Source organism: Halictus rubicundus, chromosome 1 (assembly GCF_050948215.1).
Source record: "Halictus rubicundus isolate RS-2024b chromosome 1, iyHalRubi1_principal, whole genome shotgun sequence".
NCBI classification, from domain to species: domain Eukaryota; kingdom Metazoa; phylum Arthropoda; class Insecta; order Hymenoptera; family Halictidae; genus Halictus; species Halictus rubicundus.
In genome coordinates this window covers 19,260,096-19,283,758 of record NC_135149.1, presented here as the reverse complement: position 1 = coordinate 19,283,758, position 23,663 = coordinate 19,260,096, and the positions used below count along the sequence as shown (strand labels likewise).

At 40.2% G+C, this 23,663-nt stretch overlaps 3 protein-coding genes and 1 long non-coding RNA gene across 4 annotated transcripts; all 4 read right to left on the bottom strand.

Moving 5' to 3' along the window:
* Window positions 1–5: 5 nt before the first annotated feature.
* Window positions 6–11,926, bottom strand: LOC143354196 (uncharacterized). Its single transcript, XM_076788118.1, is given in 17 exon segments — window positions 6–204; window positions 274–468; window positions 586–661; window positions 1,276–1,457; window positions 1,516–1,639; window positions 1,745–1,767; window positions 1,850–1,900; window positions 2,002–2,157; window positions 2,233–2,434; window positions 6,186–6,524; window positions 7,127–7,578; window positions 7,642–7,768; window positions 8,218–8,273; window positions 8,935–9,090; window positions 9,322–9,526; window positions 9,882–10,217; window positions 10,709–11,926. Coding segments are annotated over 17 exon segments (3,099 nt in total). The 5' UTR covers window positions 11,071–11,926; the 3' UTR covers window positions 6–147.
* On the bottom strand, window positions 11,603–11,947 carry LOC143356630 (uncharacterized). The gene is made up of 2 exons (XR_013082702.1): window positions 11,811–11,947; window positions 11,603–11,704 (listed from the first exon to the last, which is right to left on the bottom strand). It is a non-coding gene; the product is annotated as an uncharacterized LOC143356630 (long non-coding RNA).
* Window positions 11,948–12,408: 461 nt separating this feature from the next.
* On the bottom strand, window positions 12,409–16,747 carry LOC143356636 (odorant receptor 4-like). Its single transcript, XM_076792501.1, has 5 exons — window positions 15,739–16,747; window positions 13,647–13,985; window positions 12,904–13,108; window positions 12,677–12,832; window positions 12,409–12,607 (listed from the first exon to the last, which is right to left on the bottom strand). Exons 1-5 carry the CDS (start codon window positions 16,098–16,100, stop codon window positions 12,551–12,553), a joined length of 1,119 nt encoding a protein of 372 aa, XP_076648616.1. The 5' UTR covers window positions 16,101–16,747; the 3' UTR covers window positions 12,409–12,550.
* A 152-nt stretch (window positions 16,748–16,899) lies between these two features.
* L(2)37cb (DEAH-box helicase 16 lethal (2) 37Cb) lies at window positions 16,900–20,912 on the bottom strand. The gene is made up of 11 exons (XM_076792352.1): window positions 20,742–20,912; window positions 20,505–20,673; window positions 20,179–20,420; window positions 19,908–20,110; window positions 19,416–19,711; window positions 19,043–19,347; window positions 18,594–18,751; window positions 18,109–18,382; window positions 17,436–17,977; window positions 17,146–17,322; window positions 16,900–17,061 (listed from the first exon to the last, which is right to left on the bottom strand). The coding sequence occupies exons 1-11, from the start codon at window positions 20,902–20,904 to the stop codon at window positions 16,930–16,932; spliced, it is 2,661 nt and encodes an 886-aa protein (XP_076648467.1). The 5' UTR covers window positions 20,905–20,912; the 3' UTR covers window positions 16,900–16,929.
* Window positions 20,913–23,663: the final 2,751 nt, after the last annotated feature.

Sequence of the window (23,663 nt, the reverse complement as noted above, 5' to 3'; positions counted from 1 at the left end):
CGGACAAGTTTTCGGCAACTTTTGGTGATACATACATCAATCTCGGACGCACTACCACGAAACATTGGAACATCGTGCATGTTTCTACACAGTCATCTACTCGTTCTAGTTGGTTCCGAATCATTTTTAAGGATCTGCTATCGCCCGTTACGATTCTTTGTTCCTCTGAAGCAAGTTGTACGCCGGGTACGACATCCTCAAGATCTGAAACAATCAGGACTTTATTTGTTGCTGAATTTTCGTTACTAAGAGCGGCTAGGATCTTCGACTAACGCTGACGAACGTGCTCAGATCCATGGTGAATACGAACGCGCTGGTCAGCTCGATCGGATTCATAGCCCTCCGCATGATTATGATCAGGCTCCTCTTGGTGCTGTTGTCGAGAGACGTCCAATCGATCTCGAAGATCGCGTTCACGATCTCGATGCTCTGTCCCCGTGCCGGAAAAGATTGACGACGTTGACGTATCGATTAATTTAAACCTCGGCAGGGCTAAGTATCTTCAGCTTGAGCGTGTTCCCATACCAGCAGTAAAAGAAGATTTGCGTTATCATGCAGACCATGTAGAATACGAACTGCATTTACCCCAAGCTCATCAGTGGCGTGTTGATTCGTACAAGATAAAGCACTCAAGTTGGTAGATGTATGCGACAAAGTAAAGCTCCTCCGAGATGTAATTGAACAGCAGTCAAAACGTTATATGCTAATTTTTGATATCGTATACCGCTGAGTAAAGAGGAGACGATCATGCAGAAGACAGTGATCATCGTTAAAACCGTGTAGCATATTGTGACGGACTTGTCAATTGTAAGTATTCAACAAATATTTCATTTATATGTGCATTAAGAAGTATTAACGTGAATATATGTTGTGCAAATGAATTTCGAGTTAGAAATAAGTAGCAAGATTTTCATTAAGGATCTTCCTTGATCTATGTTTTCCTTTTTCATAAACTAGAAGTAAATGGTACTCTGTTATATCGAGCTCTATTGGTAGTTTTTATTACAAAAATTTAGATGGTTTAGTAGGTAAGGGAGAATGTGGTAATAATGTTGGTAAAAAGAATTGTTGTGCATAGTGAGCAGTTGGAAATAATACATTTATCAATCATTAATCATCGCCGGAGATCGACTTTGAGTTGAAAGAACAGAGGCTAGCGAGACTTTAACTTCCCCTTCCTCCCTGCGCAGCAGTAGTTCCTCTACGCTTGCGTATTTCACCAATTAATGGCGATCCCATAATTTTCCGTAATTTTTTGAACGCGTTGTTTGTTACTGCAACAGCGGGATCGCATTTTGAGAGCATTGGGCACGCTGATTAGTGGCTAGAACCCTCATTAAACTTTCAATAATTAACAGCTCGGTCAATGATATCTTGAAAACGGGTTTCAATGGGAAAGGGGTGATGCATATTTCAAAGCTATCGCTCAAAAGGGAATCGTTCCTCGACATACAGTCCTCAAGTGTTTTCTCGAATTTTTATTGCTATCTGCGTTACGAGTGGCAGTCTACATACTTCGATACAGTTTACTTTTTTCCATTCCAAGAAAGAAAGTTCTCTCCCTATGTTTTCACGATTGGTCTTCGTGTTCTCCGGGTTCTCCGCATCACTGCAGCAAGTTGTACGCCGAGTAAGATGTCTTCAGTATCTGTTGCAATCGTAGGCATTCAATTTTAGAGTCGGCATGCAAAGCTTCGGGCACAAGAAACGAATTATGAAAAAAATAATAGAGGTGTAATTTAACAGTTCCGCTGTCTGATAATCAAACTTGAAAAATACATATTTAGTTTTTACTAAATACTGTCACTGTTCGCTCAAATCAATATCATAGTAATTTTTAAACCGGTACAATTTCTAAAACCACTTTACTGCCATCTAAATCCAATCCAAATTTGATAGTCTAAAAGATCAAAAAGTTGTCATATTAAAGAACGGTGTCTTTTTACTGAAATTGTAAAAAGTACTGTAAATTGTTACTGTCATTGTGCGTTATTTACGAACTGTCGTGAACATTTCAAGTTCCATGGACACGATGTGGATGACAGAGAATTTAATAGGCACCCTGGCGCGCCTAATCATCATCACGAGAAACATTTTGGCGTCCTTATCTAAAGATGTCCAGTTGCATTGGAACACGGACATCGAAACATCGAGGCTCTGTAAAAAGAAGACTAGAGAGTGCGTAAGAAGTCATTTGGATGATGATTCGATTTCGTGACGACAAGATTGAACCTTCAGTTTGATTTCATTCCCGTACCAACAGTAGTAAAAGATCTGTACGAGCGTGTTGAACGAGTAAACTATCACTTCCAGGAATCTCGATCCTAGATCCTTCTGTGTCAGCTGGTACAGATTGCAGCAGACTGTCACGATGCTTACTAATGACTGGATCAGTATGATCATCTTGAACTGGCTGTTCACTATGGTCGCGTACCTGTAATGGTTCGTGAGATGACTAAGTTCCAGAGGACTATCGGAGAACGTATAATAATTAAGTAGAAGGATTTTCCCAATTTTGATACGCTTCTCTGGTGGTCTTAGGAGCTTAGAATACAACTGATATTGACATTTAAGCAACAAATTGGTGTTCATAAAAATTTATGTTTTTCTGAATTGTTTAGAGAGTGCTAGGGATATTCACAAATTAATCGCTTCCGTTGGGAGCGTTAAACAAAATTCCGATGGTACCTTCTTTGAGAACTGTAATAAACCAATCATTAAAAATAGGAATTTGCACAAAGATTCTAGGAGTAAAAATTCATTCAATATTTAAAGGTCCAGCTTCCCATACATGTACCAACTCTTAGGAGCAGCTACAATTCTCCAACTAGGTAGAAATGGTGGGAGACTGACCAATCATACTCTGTCTCCCATGGCAACGCCCTCAGAGATGCTCCGTGACATAATCTCTACTGTATAAGAGTGATCTACTGTGATTCTACTGTCATTTATACTGTGCGGGGACACCGACAGCGGAAGGAATAAGGAGTGGGGTTTTTGAAAATGACAAAGGATTTGGCAGTGCCGAACTTTAGTTAGCGCACGAGGGCAATGCCCTAAGGGCCGCTGCTGCACAGGAGATAAGGACGGTGGGTAACGAATTTGATATTTTGGAATATGGGAAACGGTGGCTCACGCGACAAGTAATCTTTCAGACGTAAACATAAAGTTTACGAGCTCGAGCTCGATCAGCTGGCCTATTGTCGACGCCGGGACACGGACGTACCGAGGCCGCTCGTCTGCGGATTAGCGCGCAAAAACTTTATGACCTATGTATAAGAAAGAATTGGTGTTTGCGTTACCGAAGTTCCCGGTAACGCCTGCAACGATTTCGAACACTCAATCTAAAGCGGGTCTAAGGGGGCCTCTAAAGGGGGCCGGCAGGCATTTGGCCTTGACTGTCACGCTATGTTACGCTGTGCCTTTTTTTCTAGACATTTTACGTCTTAAATAAGTATGTAATCAATTAAAAATGCATACCACCGTGTTTGTACATGTCTTTGCTACGTCTGTACAGAGCCTTTTTTGCGGCAGCCATCTTGTGATGTCATACTTGCTTCAGAAAGCGAGTTTTCTGCCGAATATTGCAAATTACTCCACGATGAGGTAGAAATTCGCAAGTTGGGCTCTGGACAGACGTAGATTGGACTTTTAGGAAACACAAGTAACCCCTTTTAAACTGCTCATTGCAATATTGAAGCGTCAATTTGTCAAGATTTTGACCCTTGCAAGTTCATATACGTACAGTGACTCCCATAAATATTCGGACACTAGGTACAACTAACTTTATGATTTAATAATTCGTTTGTTGATAAAGCAATCGCCCTGGAAATTGTTTTTAGCAATAAAACATTTATTAAGGATGATAAACATGTATAATGTGGTATCGGGAATATGCGGGCACCCGGTACATAGTTTTAGGATATAGACTTTAGGTGTAGACTTTAGAGACACTTTAGAACAGGCATGCAGCGAAGGCCGGAAAAAGGCCATAAAAAGGGAAAGCGACAGTGACCAGCGTTAGATTGCGAGCGACGATGGGCCTTCGGCCCATTGACGATGTTCATGCCCATATTTGGGCATGGTGAAAACTCCGGAAGGGGCGAGCGTGGGGATGAACCGAGTCTTGCGAGATGAGGGATGAGTGAGTCGTGGCAGTAGTCGTTGTCTGAGAGTCGTGTCCGAAAGTTGTAGAGTAAGTTGTAGGAAGTTGAGGGTTTTAGTTGTATAGTTGTCATCGTGTAGTTTGGATTAACAGTTAGTAGCTAAGCGCGCATCTATTGTATACTTAAGTTTATTTCTTTCGGTTCCTTAAATAAATAATTAATTATACGTGATACCACAATAATTTATTTGAAAAATATACATACGTTTCATAATAAAAATTATTAAACGAAATAATGGACCATTTGTGGCTCACAAAAATATTCGGACACGTATTATATTTCTCTGGCAATCGCCTTCTGGGGACGCGATATTCGAAGATCGGGAAAACGTTTGTTTATAAACAGAATCTCGTGGACCATTAGATGTCCATGCCACCTCACTACTGTCAGTAGTAAACGTGAATTCGTTCAAAATGGGTCGCAAAGGAAAGAATACGAGTTTCGATGTGCGACAGCTTGTAATTTTTCATCGAGAAAAAGGAAAAACCTATCGCGAAATTAGTGCAATGCTTCGTATAAGTAAGAGTACTGCTCTGCAGATATCTGTCGACGATTTTATATTGAGAATCGCATTGATTCTATTCCGCAAACTGGAATACCAAGTCTCTTATGTACGAGGGAGAAAAGCAAAATTATTCGGAAAGTGAAAAAAAATCCGCGCTTAAGTGCTCCAAAACTATGGAGCTAGTGAACTATTAGGCGAAAGCTCCAAAAATGTTTCAGCCGAAACAGTTCGGAGAGTGCTGAGGCAAGCTGGTAACAATGGAAGAGTAGCTAGAAAAAAACCATTTATCAACGAAAAGAATAGGAATAAACGAAAAACCTTTGCAAGAGAGCTAATTTCTAAGGCTGAGACATGGTGGAAGGATGTCATATTTGCTGATGTGAAGCAAATTCAATCTGTACAATTCCGACGGAAGAACTATGGTGCGGCGGAAAGCGAATAAAGAGTTTAATTTTGAAAATACAAGAGGTACAGTGAAACACGGCGGAGACAGCGTAATGGTCTGGGGTTGCATTTCGTCATATGGAGTCGGTAACCTAGTGTTTATTGACGGTATCATGGACAAAAATCATTATTTAAATATACTCAAAAATAATTTAATTCAAAGTGCTGAAAAGATGGGGCTTAATAATACTTCTAAGTTTTACCAAGACAACGACCCCAAGCACAAGTCACGTATTGTGCAAGAATTTTTATTATACTGCTGCCCCAAAATTCTTCATTCGCCGCCCCAATCACCGGACCTTAATCCTATCGAGAATTTATGGGATGAATTGGATAGAAAAATTCGGAAACCCCCAATTACATCGATAGCTGAATTAAAACAAAGACTTGCAACTGAGTGGTCGAATATAACTGTTGAATATTTTTAAAAAATTACAAACAATATGCCAAACAGGTTAAGACATGTTCTTAAACAAAATGGTTATGCCACGAAGTATTACACAAATTTTGTAATGCTAAATTACATTATCTAAATTGAAAAATGAATATTATCCGAATATTTTTGTGAGCCAAAAATGGTACATTATTTCTTTTACTAATTTTTATTATGGAATTTATGTATATTTTTCAAATAAATTATTTATGTTTATCAACATTAATAGATCTTTTATTGCTAGAAACAATTCCCGGGACGATTGCTTTATTAACAAAGGAATTATCAAGTTGTAAAGTTAGTTATAGCTAGTGTCCGAATATTTTGGGGAGTCACTGTATATTGCAGAGAGATTCTCTTAATTTTGAGAGATTTAGTGTTCGTATCGAAAAAAAGGCTCTGGACAGACGTAGCAAAGACATGTACAAACACGGTGGTATGCATTTTTAATTGATTACTTACTTATTTAAGATGTAAAATGTCTAGAAAAAAAGGCACAGCGTAACATAGCGTGACAGTCAAGGCTAAATGCCTGCCGGCCACCTTAATGTTTACCATACTTCTGAGTACATTTTCATTTGATTAACTACTCCATGGCCTGTATTTAGAATATAAATGCCATAAAAGAGCAACCAACTTGTAAATATGGTCATGCAGATAGCTGCAACGCCTCAACGTGCACTTCTTGTCTGCCACGATCATTTTTAGTCGGTGCTTGAGAATCTCGAAGTGGCAGTAAGTGTGGATGAGGAAGCCGTTGAATAAAGAGTCACTGGCAACAGTGATAAACCCTGCGAAGACCAGTGCCACGACCTGGTGAACGTATGTGGCGGTAAACCATATGAAAGTGGAACTGTCGTATGGCAGCCACGCCCGGTACAGCAACTTATGGTTCTTGTAGCCGGTGAAAAGCGACATCACGCACGTTGACATCACGTAACCGTTAATAGCAACTGTGTACGCGACTGCGTTCCTTCTGTAAATGATATTAACCATAAAAAATAATTTTTTAAACCATTCTCCTGCTATTAACATAAATTTTACATTTACGCAAGTTTTTGCTTCAGTATACTATTTGTGGGGTATCAGAATTTTTGTGATTTGTATCGTGAACATTCTTGAGATCTTGACATTCTTCTGATGATTGTTGGCTATTGCATAATGTGAAAGGAATGATATCAGAGTCAGTTTTTTTTTTAAATAATAATTTTAAAACCAGTACTTTTATCTTCAGAGAGTCAGACTTTCTCTAAAAAATTGTAATTCGAGAAATATTCTAGATAGCGGTATGAAACAGACGCTATTCTACGCAGGAATCTTTGAAGTATAATTTAAAAAATATGGCGTGTACCACGGCAAGCTAAAATGGTTGTAAATAATTTTGAAATATTTTGTATTTTTGGTGATAAATTTAAAGGGTTGAAGCATCGGTTTAAAATTTTTCCCGAAGTCGCTGTGGGGAATTTTGTGGAACTAAAATCACTTAACGACTCTCTATACAGCTTTCGACACCCTCTAAAATTTCTATAATCTTAGCACAAGCGTAAGTGTTGATTAAAAATTGTTGAGGCGACTTACTTGGCCAATTTGTCGAATTTCGCCCGAATCTCCTCCTCCTCGATGTTCAGAGGTGAAAACGGCTCCTTCTCGATCCTATTGATCATGTTTCCAAGGTGTCTGCGTGTCAGCAGCAAATTACTCATCTTCACACAGATACAGAGTACCGACAGGGTCACATAAAAATTGTCAGTGAACTCATCCTGAGTTTTCACGTTGATGAACAAGTCTAGAATCTGAGAGGCTAACAATAAGTGCAGAACAAGCCATACGAAGGCTGAATAGGTGCAATAGAGAATCCTCTTTGATGGAGAGGTCCAGGAGTCTGGCATCCAGCATCCAATGATGCCCAGGAGCTTGCAGACGTATGTTAATCTCTCTATAGTCATTTTATTTCTGCTTAATCTTCTTCTAATAACAACTAGTTCAATTATCAGCAATATTTGTTCTCCTGTTTCGCAAGTATCATTCTTCTACTGGTACAAAATAGTGACGAATCAGTATGAATCGAAGTGAAACTAGAATACTAATAAAACCAGAATGAAGTATCGCGATTGAAATGACCTTCTCGCGAGGAGAACCAAAACTGGAAAGAGGTCTTCGGTGTCACGAGCACCGTCGACCATAGAACATCGATATTCTTTTCCTCTCCCTTTCGCCGGTCTATGTGATTACCGTAATTACCGAGAACGCGACATACGCAAACTGTTTCCCCACGTAATTTCATTCTCGTTCACTTTTTTTGCAGCGCCCAGTTGCAACTTTGTAACGGCGAGCTCAAATATGCGGGATAAATATTTAGAGGTTGATGTCGCCGACACATTATTGCGAGAGAAGCAAAAAACATGCGAATGAAGTGAATTCTAGGATACTAGTGCATTTATTCCGAAGCTTCAGCCGCCGTTGCAACACTGATATGTTCTATCGATCGCTTCAGACGAAGGGATCGCGGAATGAAGTTGATTCGTCTCACAGCAACGATCTAGAAAATCCTACTGGTATGTTTATTGCTACTCTCCTGGACACTTTCTTTCTCTTGTTACAGCTCTTTGTTTAAACTGAGCGTTTCTCTCTCCCCCCCCCCCCTCTCTCTCTCTCTACGGATGTTGCACCTCTTTCTTGAACTTTACTGGAGCACGCTGTATGCCGAGTAAGATGTCTTCAGTATCTGCAAACGTGAGAATGATTTCGAGAATGTTTCTGGGCAGCTATTGAGAAGCTTGCGCTGTTGTGCTTTTATTAAATTCGATAGTTAATTCTGGATAAGTAATCTCCGCAAAACTGGCGATTCAAACATTTGAATCTTGTGATGTCTTGTTATGCAGAATAAAAAAATCGTAGGAAGTGGAATTTTTATAAGCATGAATTTTTTACTTTACACATTCTAGTAAATCTTAAATAACGTAACGATATTCTTGAATTGATCTAATCGTTTATTTATCGTCTAAAACAGAGATATTCCTTACAATTATAAAATTCAATGTTAAATGAAATTATTTCGTTTCATGTATCTTTCTTCTGTATAAGGTAAAATATCTTTGTCGTCAAATAAAAAGTGTGCAAATATAATCATGTCTTTAATTGGCATTTGTATACAGGTAAGTTTAGTTTTCTAGGGTTAATGTAAAATTTATCTTGAGAAATCTGAATGTAAGTTTTTCATTAGAAAAAAATGTTGTATACGAACTGTAATTATGTCTGTGTCTAAATGAGAAATTTTCCCTGAGCAAATGGAACGTCGATAAAATAGAAAGCGATGGAAATGAAATTTTAATTTCTTTTGTAATTGTTTTATGGGGAGGATAGAGAATGTATAATAAAATACTGACGGTCACGTATGATTCCAAGTTCAAAGTCGCGATATGGATGCTGGTGAATTCAATGGGTACCGAGGCCCGCCTCATCATCATCAATATCATTCTTCTCTGGATGTTATCGAGTTCTATCCAGTTCATTTTGTGCACTGCGTCAGAAAGTTCGATGCTCTGGTAGATCGAAGAATAGATTAGGTTGGCTAGCACAGGAAATGCCATTTTCTCGAAAAGAATATTCTTCTCAACGATTCTTAGATTTCTCAAAGTGATTAAAAAATAATTATCTGCGATCTCGAATCGTTGGGAAGAAGTACATAAAGTTTTATTCGAGAAAACGATATTCAGCATGCACCAGCCTAATATTATAACGAAATCGGGCCAGAAAGAATAGTGATTGCGAACCTTCAGCTTCACTTCGTTCCCGTACCAACAGTAAATGAAAATCTGGATCATTATACATTGACTATACATGATTATCTCGAACAATTTTGGTCCTAGGTTTGTAAATTGCGTTACTCTGTAGAGGTTGAAGCTGACGATCACGGCACTCGCCAGGAATTGCATGAATATAATCATTTTGAACTGAGTGTTTAATTTTTCAGCGTATCTGCAATCATTTGTTGAAAATTAACTTCCTCTGTTTTCATTTTATTCATTTTAACACACACGGTGTTAGGCAAGAGATGATAAAACATTCATTTGAATTATTATTGCCCCCCTCCCCCTTGACCAGATTAATTTTCCTAACGGTAAAAGAATTCCTTAGTTAACTAGTTAGCCTTGTTGGTAACAATATTTCCCCAACGTTGACCACGTGCAGCTTGACCTTTCAAAAGAGAGACCTAAAATACTGTTAGGAGAAAAATTAAAATGCTTTTAAAACAATGCGCTGTAGTTCTCTTGTTCAAAAGTCCAGGGTGCTCATGATTATTTCAAGAGGTAATGATCTATGGGGAACCAACCGGTAGACCTTGTCGTGGAAATGTATGCAGGACTTGATCGTCGCGATCTCGCCCCTCGCGATTTTATTCAGACGATGTCCAAGGATCTCGAGCTGGCTGCAGACATGGATCATCAATCCACAAAACAAACTATCGCACGCTGCATGGTTCAGTGCACCGTAATACACTGCTAAACTCTGCTGAGCAACAGTTGGAAGGTACAAGGAGGTCGTCGAGTAATTGTAGGGCAACCATGCTCTGAATAACAACGGCCATTTTTCGGACTTGAAGAAGACCATCGCGGAGTACACGGCGCAGCTTACTGTCAGCAGACTGGCGTACATGACCGTGTTAGTGCTGTCAAACAATGTAAGTTGTCATTATTTATTGTTGCTCTATTCCGCCTCACAGCAAAGAATTGGACTTTTGTGTACAACATCCTATATTTACCAAAATATCTTGTTCACAACTTCTCTCTCTCTCTCTTTCGGTTATTCACTCACTCTTAATTATCGGATCCATCCATTCTCTTACAGTGTTCTTTAATACTAGATCTACCGGCCGCGTCCAAATGACGGAATGCAGATTCTTTATTTTACAGTTATTTGCCCTGATATATTGTAAAAAAATTGTGCAGTGTCTCGGTAAATACAGTCCTTTTATCTTTTAAATATACGACATAATAATCACTTTTAGCACTCGGTAGTTCTAGTGTTAAATTTGAGTTATGTTCCCATCTCTTCTTCCTCTTAACTTCTAAGGCCTCGCTTCGGTATTTCAAAAAAGAAGAACAATGTCTCTAGCTCGAGAGGAAGAAATGAATGCCGATCGAATGGAAGACTACTCACTGCGTTGTTTTCTCGAACTTGGCTCTGATCTCGAGCTCCTCGTCGCTCTGTGGGTCGAAGGGTTCCTTCTGGAAGGTGTCTATCAGCTCGCGGATCTTCTTGTGGCTCAGCAACATATTCGCCAGCTTCTGACAGCCGGTCATCATCGCCGTCAACATGTACAAGTTATCGGCAAACTCGTCCATCGTCTCCACGACCAGCAATAGATCCATGATCTGATAGAACGTGACCGAATAGACCAAAAGGACCACGATCACACTGTACAGTTGGTACAGCAACGTTTTCAAGGGCGAGGTCCACGACTCTGGATGCCAACAACCGCACACGACCAAAGTTCGCGTCACCATTTTCAGAACACGCATATCTCTGACGAGAATCACTTCGAAGGGGAACAATCCTCGGACCGGTAAGTTAAAGAGATTCCATTTTTGTGCAATTTTATTAACAGGTGACAGATTTTTTCAATGTTGAGAGAATAACACAGAGTTTGGACGAGTTTTTCGTGGTTCTTCGACTTTTAATACCAATGCAAGTGGGCAAGGAGAATTGCAACTCGGTGCGCAGCAGACGATTATAGTTCTTCGCATAGGTTGTGAAACAGGGGCATGCACCCGTCCCCTGAGGGTCGCAACGTCCGCGGAACATCCCTCTGCACGGGCTATGCAATTATTGTAATTCCACGGACGTGATCTGGCGACTCGTGCAGTTACATTTTTATAAATAACAAGCCTCTTGGACTCTTGCAATTTCTTATCGACCACTGTATTTTTCTGCTATTTCTGTGGAGAATGTTGCAGGAAAACTCGATGCAATATCGATGAACCGAGTGGTAAAATTTTGCGCCATATTATAGATGCGAACAAGTGCATGCGGTCAGCCGGCAGTTGTAAGGTCCTTTCTTCAGTATTTGACGATTTTTTCAACAGCAACGTTCTGTTTTACAGCTTGCGAGGCTGACGGCAGTCTTGCGTCTCTCTGTATGCATAATCGAAAATCCTAACATCAAGAAGCTCGTTATTAATTTCTAGACTACTGATTTTTGTACTACATAGAAATTAGTAGAACGTCAACCACTAAAATGTTATTATAGTAATGAACTTACGTACTTTTCGAACAAGTTTTCGGCAACTTTTGGTGATACATCAATCTCGGACGCACTACCATGAAACAAAGGAACATCGTGCATGTTTTACACACAGTCATCTACTCGTTCTAGTTGGTTCCGAATCATTTTTAAGGGGGCCGGCAGGCATTTCGCCTAAGGCAGTTAAGCTGTCACGCTATGTTACGCTGTGCCTTTTTTCTAGACATTTCACGTCTTAAATAAGTAAGTAATTAATCAAAAATGCGTACCACCGATTTTGTACATGTCTTTGCTACGTCTGTCCAGAGCCTTTTTTTCGATACGAACACTAAATCTCTCAAAATTAAGAGAATCTCTCTGCAATATACGTATATGAACTTGCAAGGGTCAAAATCTTGACAAATTGACGCTTCAATATTGCAATGTGCAGTTTAAAAGTGGTCACTTGTGTTTCCTAAAAGTCCAATCTACGTCTGTACAGAGCCCAAATTGCGAATTTCTACCTCATCGTGGAGTAATTTGTAATATTCGGCAGAAAACTCGCTTTCTGAAGCAAGTATGACGTCACAAGATGGCTGCCACAAAAAAGGCTCTGTACAGACGTAGGAAAGACATGTACGAACACGGTGGTATGCATTTTTAATTGATTACTTACTTATTTAAGACGTAAAATGTCTAGAAAAAAAGGCACAGCGTAACATAGCGTGACAGTCAAGGCCAAATGCCTGCCGGTCCCCTTGAGGTTGTGCTATCGCCCGTTACGATTCTTTGTTCCTCTGAAGCAAGTTGTACGCCGAGTACGACGTCCTCAAGATCTGAAACAATCAGGACTTTATTTGTTGTTGAATTTTCGTTACTAAGAGCGGCTAGGATCTTCGACTAACGCTGACGAACGTGCTCAGATCCATGGTGAATACGAACGCGCTGGTCAGCTCGATCGGATTCATAGCCCTCCGCATGATTATGATCAGGCTCCTCTTGGTGCTGTTGTCGAGAGACGTCCAATCGATCCCGAAGATCGCGTTCACGATCTCGATGCTCTGTTCCCATGCCGGAAAAGATTGACGACGTTGACGTATCGATTAATTTAAACCTCGGCAGGGCTAAGTACCTTCAGCTTGAGTGCGTTCCCATACCAGCAGTAAAAGAAGATTTGCGTCATCATGCAGACCAAGTACAACACGAACTGCAGGTACCTCATGCTCATCAGTGGTGTGTTCGTTAATTGGTACAGTATAAAGCACACCACCAGCGTACTCGCTGTAAGTTGAGTGCCGATTACCGCCTCGAACTTCTCTTGCATCATCGAAACATATCTGCATTGAATGAATTGTTTCTGATTTTCATCTTGAAATGGTGAATTTTAGGAGACTCTTTCGAACCAATGTATCCCGATCCCGGAAATTAAAACAATTATGAATCCGTGGGTATATGCAGTGCGTATGTGGGTATGTATTACGCGATTGTTTTATTGCTCCCCCAAATTTACTTCAATAGTGTGAAATTGACTGTTGAAAATTCAACATTTTTTTATATTAAAACAGTATGTAATAGGAAAAAGTTTGCAGGCAAAAGTTGTTCGTTTTAATATGGACTATCGTCTGGTAAATCATTTGTCAATTGTTCATAAAATTGGAACTGAAATAGCCCAATTTTCAAGGGTTGATTTTACCCTAGAGTGAGTGTCAGATTAAAGATTCATAATTTTCTGGATCTCCGGGTTGGGGATCGTTCCTTCTGAGTCTAGTTTGATACTCATCAATTCTTCATTCCTTAAATTCGGTTTACAAATAGTGAGTAATGAGAAGGGAAGTTGAAGCGTTGATGTGCTACTGTTTTTAAAGTGAACCGCACCTGTACAGGTAGTCGTGGAATTCAACAATCGGTCCAATCTTCGGTCTGTGCTGTTTTGGAAATTCTTTCAACCTCAGCTGCAGGATCTCTTGCTGGCTGCAGGCGTGGACACACAAACCGCAGAATATCACGTCGCAACCGACGTTCAGGATGGACGTAACGAACAGACTTAAAAGTTGGTGGACGTATGCGACGTAATAAAGCTTCCCAGAGGAGTAATTGAACGGCAGCCAAACGTTATACGCTAATTTCCGATATCGGAAATCAATTAGTAGAGAGGAGACGATCATGCAGAAGACAGTGGTCTCCACCAAAATAGCATAGCATATTGTGATCGACCTGTAAATTGTAAGTCTTCATCAAATATTTCATGTATTTGTGCATTCAGAAGTATTAACATGAATATGTGCTGTGGAAATAAATTTCGAGTGAGCAATAAATATCAAATAATAAAAATAGAACATCCTTGAACTATGTTTCTTTTTCGAGAAGTAAAAGGTACTCTGTATATCGAGCTCTGTGAGTTGTTTTTTTTTTTAAATTAGATGGTAAAGTAGGTGAGGGCAGAGTTGTGCTAATTCAATTACACAATTGAATTACATTGTATTTCAATTATATAGTAATTCAACTACGTCGTAACTGAATTGCATAATTCAAATCTTTCAATTAATTCAATTACTAATTATTTTAATCATATGTGTAATTAAAATACAATATAATTAAAATATAGCTCTCCCAATTATAGCCCACAACATGGAAGAGGTGCAATATATATTTATGATTTGTTTTCATATACTTGTTTGCTGTCTATGCGGCGTATTTTCTATTCCTCGTCCTCGTTCATAATATGTAACGCTATTTTCTGTAAATTAATTACAAAGTATTTTATAATTGCAATCCGATTGCAATTACGAATTACATTGCAATTTAATTGAATGATGATCTGAATTATAAATTACAATATGACTGCATTACAATGTAATCCAATTACTTTGTAATTATAATTCTTGGAGTAATTTAATTCTGCACAACTCTGGGTGAGAAAGTGTCTGGCACTATTTGTCAATAAAAGGAATTATTGTGAACAATAAGCAGTAGGAAATAGTACATTTCTCAATTATTAATCATCGCCGGAGATCGACGCCGAAATTGGTTGAGGTGGAAGAAGCGCTGATTGCACTTTGCTGCGCATCTAAGCTCGTCGAACGCACTCTACCCAGAGTTGGGCATTATTTCGATAAAAAACTATTTAAATAGCGATTCGAATAAAAGATACTCTACCTTTATTTGGTATTCGAGGTTTCGAATAAAAAAAAAAAGTATCTTTATTAGACGAGTATCGAACAAGCACAGTGATTTCTCTATATATGTCGCCAAGGCCTGGATGATAAACGTCGCGGAATTATTCCCATTACCGTTGGGTATACCCCGTGCGGGGCCACGAAGCTCGTGAAACCTCGGACGCAGAGGAGTATAAACATAACACGGCTCGGGTATGTGTCCTGTACGATACACGACGCTGACAAGACCCGTGTTGCTGACAAAAATCGAGAATTCACTGTAATTTTATTCGACGAGTAAGGATAATTTGTTTGAAAAATTCAAAAAATATTATAAATCCCATAAAAAAATAATAAAAATAAAGAAATACCTCACCCTGAAAGTTATTCGGAGCCTTCGAATAAAGATAAAGATAAAAGATGAAAAAATGATTCGAATAAATCCGCTTCAAATAAAAAAAATTATCTTTATTCGCCGGATAAATTGGTCGTTTACTCGTCGAGTAAAATTATTTCTTCGATACTCATTGAATAAAGATACTGTTTTTATTCGAACGTTCGAATAATGAATAAAAATTTTTTACTTTTTATTCGTTATTCAAAATATTTATTTAGATGAAAGTTTTGCTCAACTCTGACTCTACCCTTCTACCTTCGTCTAACCCCTCTTCTCTTTCCCCACCATGGACCTACCTAGAGCCCCAGCTTCCGCTACCTTCTCCTATCTTCTCTTACCTTCCCTATCTCCTTCTGCTTCCCCTACACTCTCTCACATCCTTCTGAGCTTTCTCTATCTCTAAAAATGTATTTACCCAATTTTGCGATCATAGTTCCGCTGAATAGCCAGCTCCTCGGAATTCTTCGGCTCGCAGGGATGAGTCTGCAGCTTCTCGCACAAGATTTTAATATTTTTGGCATTGATTAGTAACGTTATTATCTTAACACAAGCCAGAATGTTCGCAATGAACATGTAGAAGCTATCGCTGAGATCGTCCGTAGTTTGTACATTCAATATCACATTCAGAAGTTGCGACACGCCAAACGAGTGCAGCAAAAGCAGCACAAAAATCGTGTACAACGAGTACAATATCCTTTCGCATCTCGTGGTCCACAAACGTGGTCGCCAGCATCCTCCAATTGTTAATAACTTGAACGCTGGCTTCAGTATTGCCATCTTCCACTCGGTATAATTTATTTTTAATTAGAAAACACCACGTTGAATTCAAACAATAATCTTTTAAAAACGTTCATAGCTTTTCGCTATTTTACGAACTGATTTCAGACAAGTTTCCGAACCACCCAAAGGTTTTCTTTCTTCGACATCTGTTCGTCAACTGCCGGCAGCTTATTTTTGATTTTTCATAGCGGTCTATATACTTAGAAAATGATTTCTGAGCACGCTGTCCGTGTCTACCTTCGTATGCACGCAGCGTATCATTACCTTAATGTTGCGTTCCGATGTATGACTACGATAAAACTCTTGTTTTCATGAATCTTCTTTGCGACAGTCTCTTACGGAGACTCGTAACGATTTATTCATTTGGTGGGTGTTCCGACGTCGTTCTCGGCGATGACTATTTAATATCCAGGGCGCATTAAATATTGAATCTTTGCTGAAGAGAGGATTTCCTTGCGTGCAAAGGGCATTTGCCTTTATTCCTTTTTCGAAGAAGCTGCGATTGCGTTTCGCTATGAAGTACAATAAGACATCGCGAAGATCTGACAAACATTAGTGTGTTTTCTTAAACAATAGTGCGATATAAAATTCGAGACGACGGTTCAGGAATAAATGCAACGTTTTATTTGATTCGTTTATTACAAATGTGGATATCTTACACGTATCTTATTATTACAAAGCGTATTTCGATGTGTAAACGCGTCTTAAATACTTACAAATCTTATCGCTGTACCTTCGACGACTCTTTAAAAAATAATGCTAGGGGAGCTTCTATACAAATATTTCATACAAGTCCTAGAAATTGTACAAACGTGAATTTCCTTAATTAATTGGTTCCGTCGGGCCTCGATCTGCCGGCGACTTTCGGCATCTTCTTGTTCGTCGAATCTTCGAGCTCCTTTGGTTTGTAATAATGAGGCGCGACTTCTAGCAGCCATTTGCTTTCGATCTCTGTCACCTGTCGCAAATAAAAATCGTTCCAGCATTCGATCATCATTCTGAGAACCAACCACTGCCAAACATTTATTTTAAACGAAAGTACCTGTCGCATGAACTCTTTGGTAGTGAAGACCAGCTCGTGATAGAGCAACCACCGTGGAAGCTCTTGAAAGAGCGAACTGTTCGGGTGAATGGACACCGTTTGATTATGTTTCGCAGTTTTGTAGTGGCCTCCCTTCGACAATCGTGCCACGTGGTAGAAGTATCCTGCTGTTATTGCCTGGAATTCGGACCAAATTAACAAAATTAACGTGCAATAATCCTTTTTGGTTCTGTGTACTGTGTATTATTTTTCTACGACTAGGCAAATCTTAGAGGACGTTAATTAATTACCTTTCTGACGTTCACAGTCTCCGAGATTCCAGAGACAAGCTCCATCTCGACCCTCTGCATGAGTCCCACGAGCTGTTCCCTAACATCCCTGGCCCTCTTCATGGATCTATGTTGAATGAAATTCTCGTAGCACCAATGAGTACTAAAATCACTCTGCTGCCATTGGTTATAAACGTTCAACAGTGTCAAATGATCGCCTCCAGGCACGTGGAAGTTTTTCCTCGCAGTGTCCGCGTGAATGATCTTGTCTTTGGGCCTGTAGAAGATGGCCCCGTTCACCGACAACATGGCGGCTATGGTGGCAACCTCTTCTGAGCAGCGATACTGTTCGCTGGCCAACAGCATTTTTGCCATCATTGGGTCTAACGGGAACTCGGCCATTCTTCGGCCCAATTTCGTCAATTCTCCGCGATGATTCAACGCCCCTAATGCGTACAGTTGTTCTAAAGCTAGCACCAGGGTTTCATGGGGTGGAGGATCCAGAAAATCGAAGTGCACGAGGTCGTTTATGCCTAACGCCTTTAGTGTGAGCACTGCGTTGCCTGGAAGAACAATTGGAGAGGTCTAAAGTGTAATGTGAGGTCTCCCAGTGAAATACCCCCTTGAAGGGTAGGACAAAAAGAATCTTGTGTAAAATTGTTTTTGAGGAGCGTAAAAGGGTTGAAGACTATACCTAGATTGATCCTCTGGATTTCAGGCACAGTGTTGTCCTCCAGTTCGTGCTGATACGCCCACGCAGTGTACAACCGGAAACACTTTCCCGGAGCCACTCTTCCTGCTCTGCCAGCTCTCTGATTGGCCGAGGCTTTGCTAATTGGCACAACCATCAAGCTTTCCATGCCGGTTCGAGAGTTAAAATTATTCTGCTTCGCGAATCCTGGGTCTATCACGTATACTATGTTGTCTATTGTTAGAGAGGTTTCGGCTATGTTCGTGGCCAGCACCACCTGCAAATTAAGGGTTACTTTTGAACGAAATAATTATATTAGGTCAGTGCAAGAGTTCATTCCTTGTTGTATTTTAATACGAAATCGGGCTCGAACGTTTGCAACGACCTAATTCTTTTTAAAATTCTACTTCATAGTTATGAATTGGGTACACGAAAGTACATTAAAGAATTTTTAGTGAGCAGTGTGTCTTTGCAGGGTTAACTCGCACCTTCCTGGCACCGGGAGGGGTGGGCTGGAATATTTTCGCTTGCATGTCGCTCGGAAGATTCGCATAAACTGGCAGGATCAACAACTCCCCTAATTTCGAGCCCAGACGCCTTACCCTCTCCTGCAGCATCTCCTGGCAGGTCTCGATTTCGTCTTGACCTGACGAAATTCATCGAAATCATTGAAATCCTCAAGGTAACACATCGATTTATTAATTGTAGACCGCGGATGTTTATGCAAAATAAAAAACGTCTGCATCAATCGAAATAGAAGCTATATAAAAGCTTGTTTCTAAGCGATATAAGTTGAGAAAATAATGTATCAATATCTTCAAATCTAATCTTCCTTACATTTGATATTGCACCTACTGATTTTTGTCAAAAATGCATAAAATCCGCAGTCTAATCATTCGTGAACTAAAGATAAGGGTTAGTAATGCGAATCACCAACCGGTTAAAAATACGAGTATGTCTCCATGAGGTTGCGTAGCATGAATCTGAAGTATGGAGACGACGGCGGCGTCGATGTAATCAGCCTCGGGCGCCTTCGTGTAATAAATGTCAACCGGGAAGCGTCTTCCAGGGATGCGAAAAATGGGAGCATCGTCAAAAAATTCGCTGAACTTCGTGGCATCCAAAGTAGCCGATGAAATCAACAATTTCAAGTCTTGTCGGAACCTAGTGATGTCTTTTACTAGGCCAAAAAGAATGTCCGTGTGCAGCGTGCGTTCGTGAGCCTCGTCGATGATCATGACGCTGAAAAGAATATTTTTAAGAACATTTAGGAACTGACCGAGTGACTTGAAGGTCTCCGACCATTGTACCTGTAGGAGGCCAAGTCAGGTTCGCTCAGAAACTCCCTGTGTAAAGTACCATCAGTCATGTACTTGATTCGAGTGCGATGGGAAGTACAGTCTTCGAACCTAATTGCGTAGCCCACTTCGTTTCCTAACTTCACCGCCATTTCGTGGGCGACTCTCGCTGCCACCGACATGGCGGCGACTCTTCTGGGCTGCGTGCATCCTATGATTTTATTATCTTCTGCGAATCCAGACTCGTACAAGTATTGCGGGATTTGGGTGGTTTTGCCTGATCCTGTTTCTCCCTCTATTATAAGTACCTTAAATTATATTTTACATTATTATACTTCATCTAACCTTAAATTACAATTATAATGCGATCTTTATGCATTTATGACATGTGCAGATTTTTTAAATAGAGGGGAGCGTTTGATGAACGAAAGTAGTTTTGAACGTTAAATAATTCGTGGATATGTGAATTTGCATAAAGATTCACAGAGGAGTCTCAGGGAGTACCTGATGATCCCTGATGGCTTGGATTAGGTCGTTTCTGAAGGGATAGATCGGCAGACTCTTTTTGGTTTCTTGAATAGTCTGTAATGCTTTCACTTGCGGAGGCGGACTCGCTTCGCGTCTTCGATCTTTTTCGCTGCCAGGTATTCGTAAAGCTTGGACGAATTCGACTTCGTCCTCCAGAAGGAGGTCGTAGTCCTGCTGAGCTGTAATTATTTTAGTTTGTTAAATATTAATGAAACATTCTAAAATGAAAATAGATTTCGAAGTATACCTTTTCTGTCTTTGGCACCAAACCGAAAGACAGCAGAGGACATCTGGTCGGACTCCCACTTGCTTTGTTCAGACTGTGGAGGTTCATTGTCCTGTAGTTCGTGTTCTGGCTCCACCTTGCCCTTCTCCAAGGGCATATGGTACCTCTGGACCCTTTCAAGTTCCCTGGCTTTCTCATGCTCCTTCGCTAACTGGAGCAATTGCTTCTTGTGTTCCCTTTCCCTCTTCTCACGGTCTGTCAATCTAATCATATATAAACCTATGTTAATACAGCATAGATTATAGCAGTATTGGTCTGTATACCATGTTATGGGGAAGGAAAATTACATTTGCTCTTCGAAGAGGTACTCGTCGTCGATAATATCAGCCTCTAGCTCAGCTACTTTGTCTTCCTTACGCTTCTCCAAATATTTCCTGCGAGACTCCACTCTGAGTTTAGGTACTAGCTTCTCGCGCATGTCTGTCTCCATGATTTTCAGTCTCTTGGCTGCTTCAGCTGCAAGTTAAGTATAGTTAGTAAAGCTTGATTTATTTTATAATGTGAGAGAATGTGATTCAACTTACCTGCACCAGAGCCAGCTGGCATAGCAACCTTCCGTACCCTGGTTTCATCTTTCACCTTGAGTCGATTAGCGAATTCATCTCGTTCTTTAATATCTTTCTTGCGTCTTTCCTCTTCACTATCGCTGTCCTCGCTCGAGGATTCCTTCCTTCTGTATTTACTCATGACGGTTTGAGTGGAGATTATAGGTTAGGTTCTATTTATCGCAGAAAAACACAGAACACAGTAGAGTGGATACAAAATTATTGTTTCAATAAACGCAGGAGAGTACGTTGCATCGTGCCTCTGTTACAAACGGAATACAACGGCTCTTGTTCTCGGGTAAAAATCAAATAAAAACAGAGAGGAATAGGTTGGTTGAGGTTAGTTTATCTTAACCTTTATGAAATTTGAGTTAAAACGGTTACAAGCGTCCTTATTACACTGTTGTCTAATTATATTTACAACGCAGAAACAGAAACTGGTGCTAACTCCCGTGGAAAAATAGCGGATACGGCTTGTTTAACGAATAAAAACAAATCTGGTTCGATCGGAGAATTGAATGAGCCTCGGCCATGTGACACGCGATCGTAGCGCGTTGCCAGGCAACGTGCGTAAACCGGCGTGAGATTAAATGTGCGCGACTTCATTCAACGAGACGGTACGCGTGCAGTTCCATTCATTTTCGCACGCTTTGACAATTAAACCGCGGAATTTTTATGCAAACACCAGATTCTTCCGAGTGATTTCTGCAACTGGGACATTAAAGCGAGACTTATCAATCAAACAATAAAATTGAAACATTAATCAAACCCTCACCGAGGTTCCCATCCATTCAATATTTCATTTTTTAAAGGGGAATTTTTTCAGATAAAAAAGAAATAAATTCATCCACACGGTCCAAGGGATGATTTTATAGTGGCTCTTCAAGGACCACCGCCAGGATCGCCTCGATCCCACAAGAAAATCCGGGGACATGGGTAAAACGACTTAGAAATCACTGAAAATTTATTGACATCAACACAGAACCTTCCGCGAGAAAGGTGATATACGCGATTAGGTGCCGTTTACATAAATACAAAGAATATCCACGGAGTTTCCTCATCAAGATTTATTTCTAAAGAGAAATACGTCGGTTGCGATAATATGTATATTGTTCAGAAGCCGAAAAATAGTTCCCGAAACGCGAAAGTTCGATCGATCCTTTTTCTTTCTTTCTTTCTTTCTTTCTTTCTTTCTTTCTCTCTCTCTCTCTCTCTCTCTCTCTCTCTCTATCTATCTCTATCTATCTATCTACCTTCCTCTCTCACACATTCACCCTTTCTCGCTCTGATTTTTCTAGCTTCACCGGTCGCAGAGTGTCAGAGAGCGACCACTAAAACACAGAGCCGATCGTTGTCTCGAATATACTTTTTTGTTGTTGTTGTTTTATTATACATACATTAATGAAAATATATACATGGTAGACTGCAGCTTTTTTCGAAGCAGCGAAAATGTCCATGAAATCGGCTACAGTATTCGTTTTTACGCCCGAAACCGATATCTGTGCGATTTGCATACACATATGTAGCGATATATGTATACATAACAAGTGCGTAAATATTAGTATAATTGGGCGAGTCGGAAGTTAGAGCATTCGTATCAGCCTATAAGGTGAACAAAGTCATTTTGTAGCTGTTGAAATGCTCTTTCTTGATATCGTACGTTAATTTCGATTAATTACGTGCACTCTGAAAATTTTCAAATTCGATTCAATTTAAGCAACATTAAAATTGTTGTATCATATCAAATCAAACTCAAGCAATGAAAAGCAATGTCATGAAATATCTGCTAAGTACAAAAATTGTTTCTTTCAACGTAAAAGTTGAAATAAAATTCTGGTTTGTTGCTATTAATATTTAGGCATTAAAACAGACGATGTCACACAATAAATACAAATTTCTTTCTCTTTTGTGCAACCCCTGGAGAAAATCGTGCAGCTAGGGGTTGGAGAGCGTTCCGAGGGTTGCAGAATGATATCGCAAGCTGGATCGAATGATTTCATTCGAATTAAAAATTAGTGGAGGCGATGGGGGGGGGGGGGGCGATGGGTGAATTCCCGTGTGATTCCCCTAATAGATACGCACTCGTTAAACGCAACAGTAATCGTGAGTTGTTCTGTCACGCGACGACGATCCCTCGCGATTATCGCGAGAGGGTCGTCGTGTTTCTCGTGTGAGGCACGTGTAGGCCGACACGTGTAGACCATTTTGCAGTGTGTTGCACACTTGTATCAAAGACTCTCCGGGGCATGAACGTTCGCCCCGGATCAGACGGATATCCGAATGTAATCGATATTATTCGAATCGAATCGAATTCTCAACCTCTCTGTCTGCTTTCCAGAAACGGAAAAACTCAAACGGAAACCCAGACTGCATGGTACATGCGTGTGTATGTACTCGCGGGCGCGCGTGCGCACGCGCTCGGTAACGAGAATTAATTAATTAAACAACAGGTTGCGAATGCCGCGGTTAAACAGTGTGTACATATGGAGCGGAACGCATTACCGGAAATATATCATCGTGTGTATCTTATGTACTTTCGCTGGCTTCGATTAACATTTGAATCTGTTTTCTTTTGTCTCTCTTTCGCACCCTCTCGCTTTTTATCAATCGGAATTCTCACTCTCGCTCGCTTTTGTTTACTATTTCTTGTATAATCACACACACACACACACGCACACTCTCTTTTTCTCTCTCTCTCTCTCTCTCTCTCTCTTTCTCTCTCGCAATCTTTCGCTCTAGCGTTCTTTCTCTTGTCTGTTTCCTATTCTACGGCACAGCCAAACACTTGCTCGATCACTCGGCCTCGAAGCTTCGTTTTTAACCACCCCCTCGATCACGTTTCTTCTCGCATCGCTGCGATTGTTACCGTTTGGTACGCTATGGACACGATCGAACGGTTCT

Bases quoted from the DNA above. Each gene is read 5' to 3' on its own strand.
- LOC143356636 (XM_076792501.1), bottom strand. From the start codon at position 16,100: ATGGCAATACTGAAGCCAGCGTTCAAGTTATTAACAATTGGAGGATGC. The intron at 13,986-15,738 runs GTAAATACATTT...TACAATTTACAG, and splicing joins AACTATGATCGCAAAATTGG to GTCGATCACAATATGCTATG. The intron at 12,608-12,676 runs GTTAGTCGAAGA...TGATTGTTTCAG, and splicing joins ATCTGAGCACGTTCGTCAGC to ATCTTGAGGACGTCGTACTC.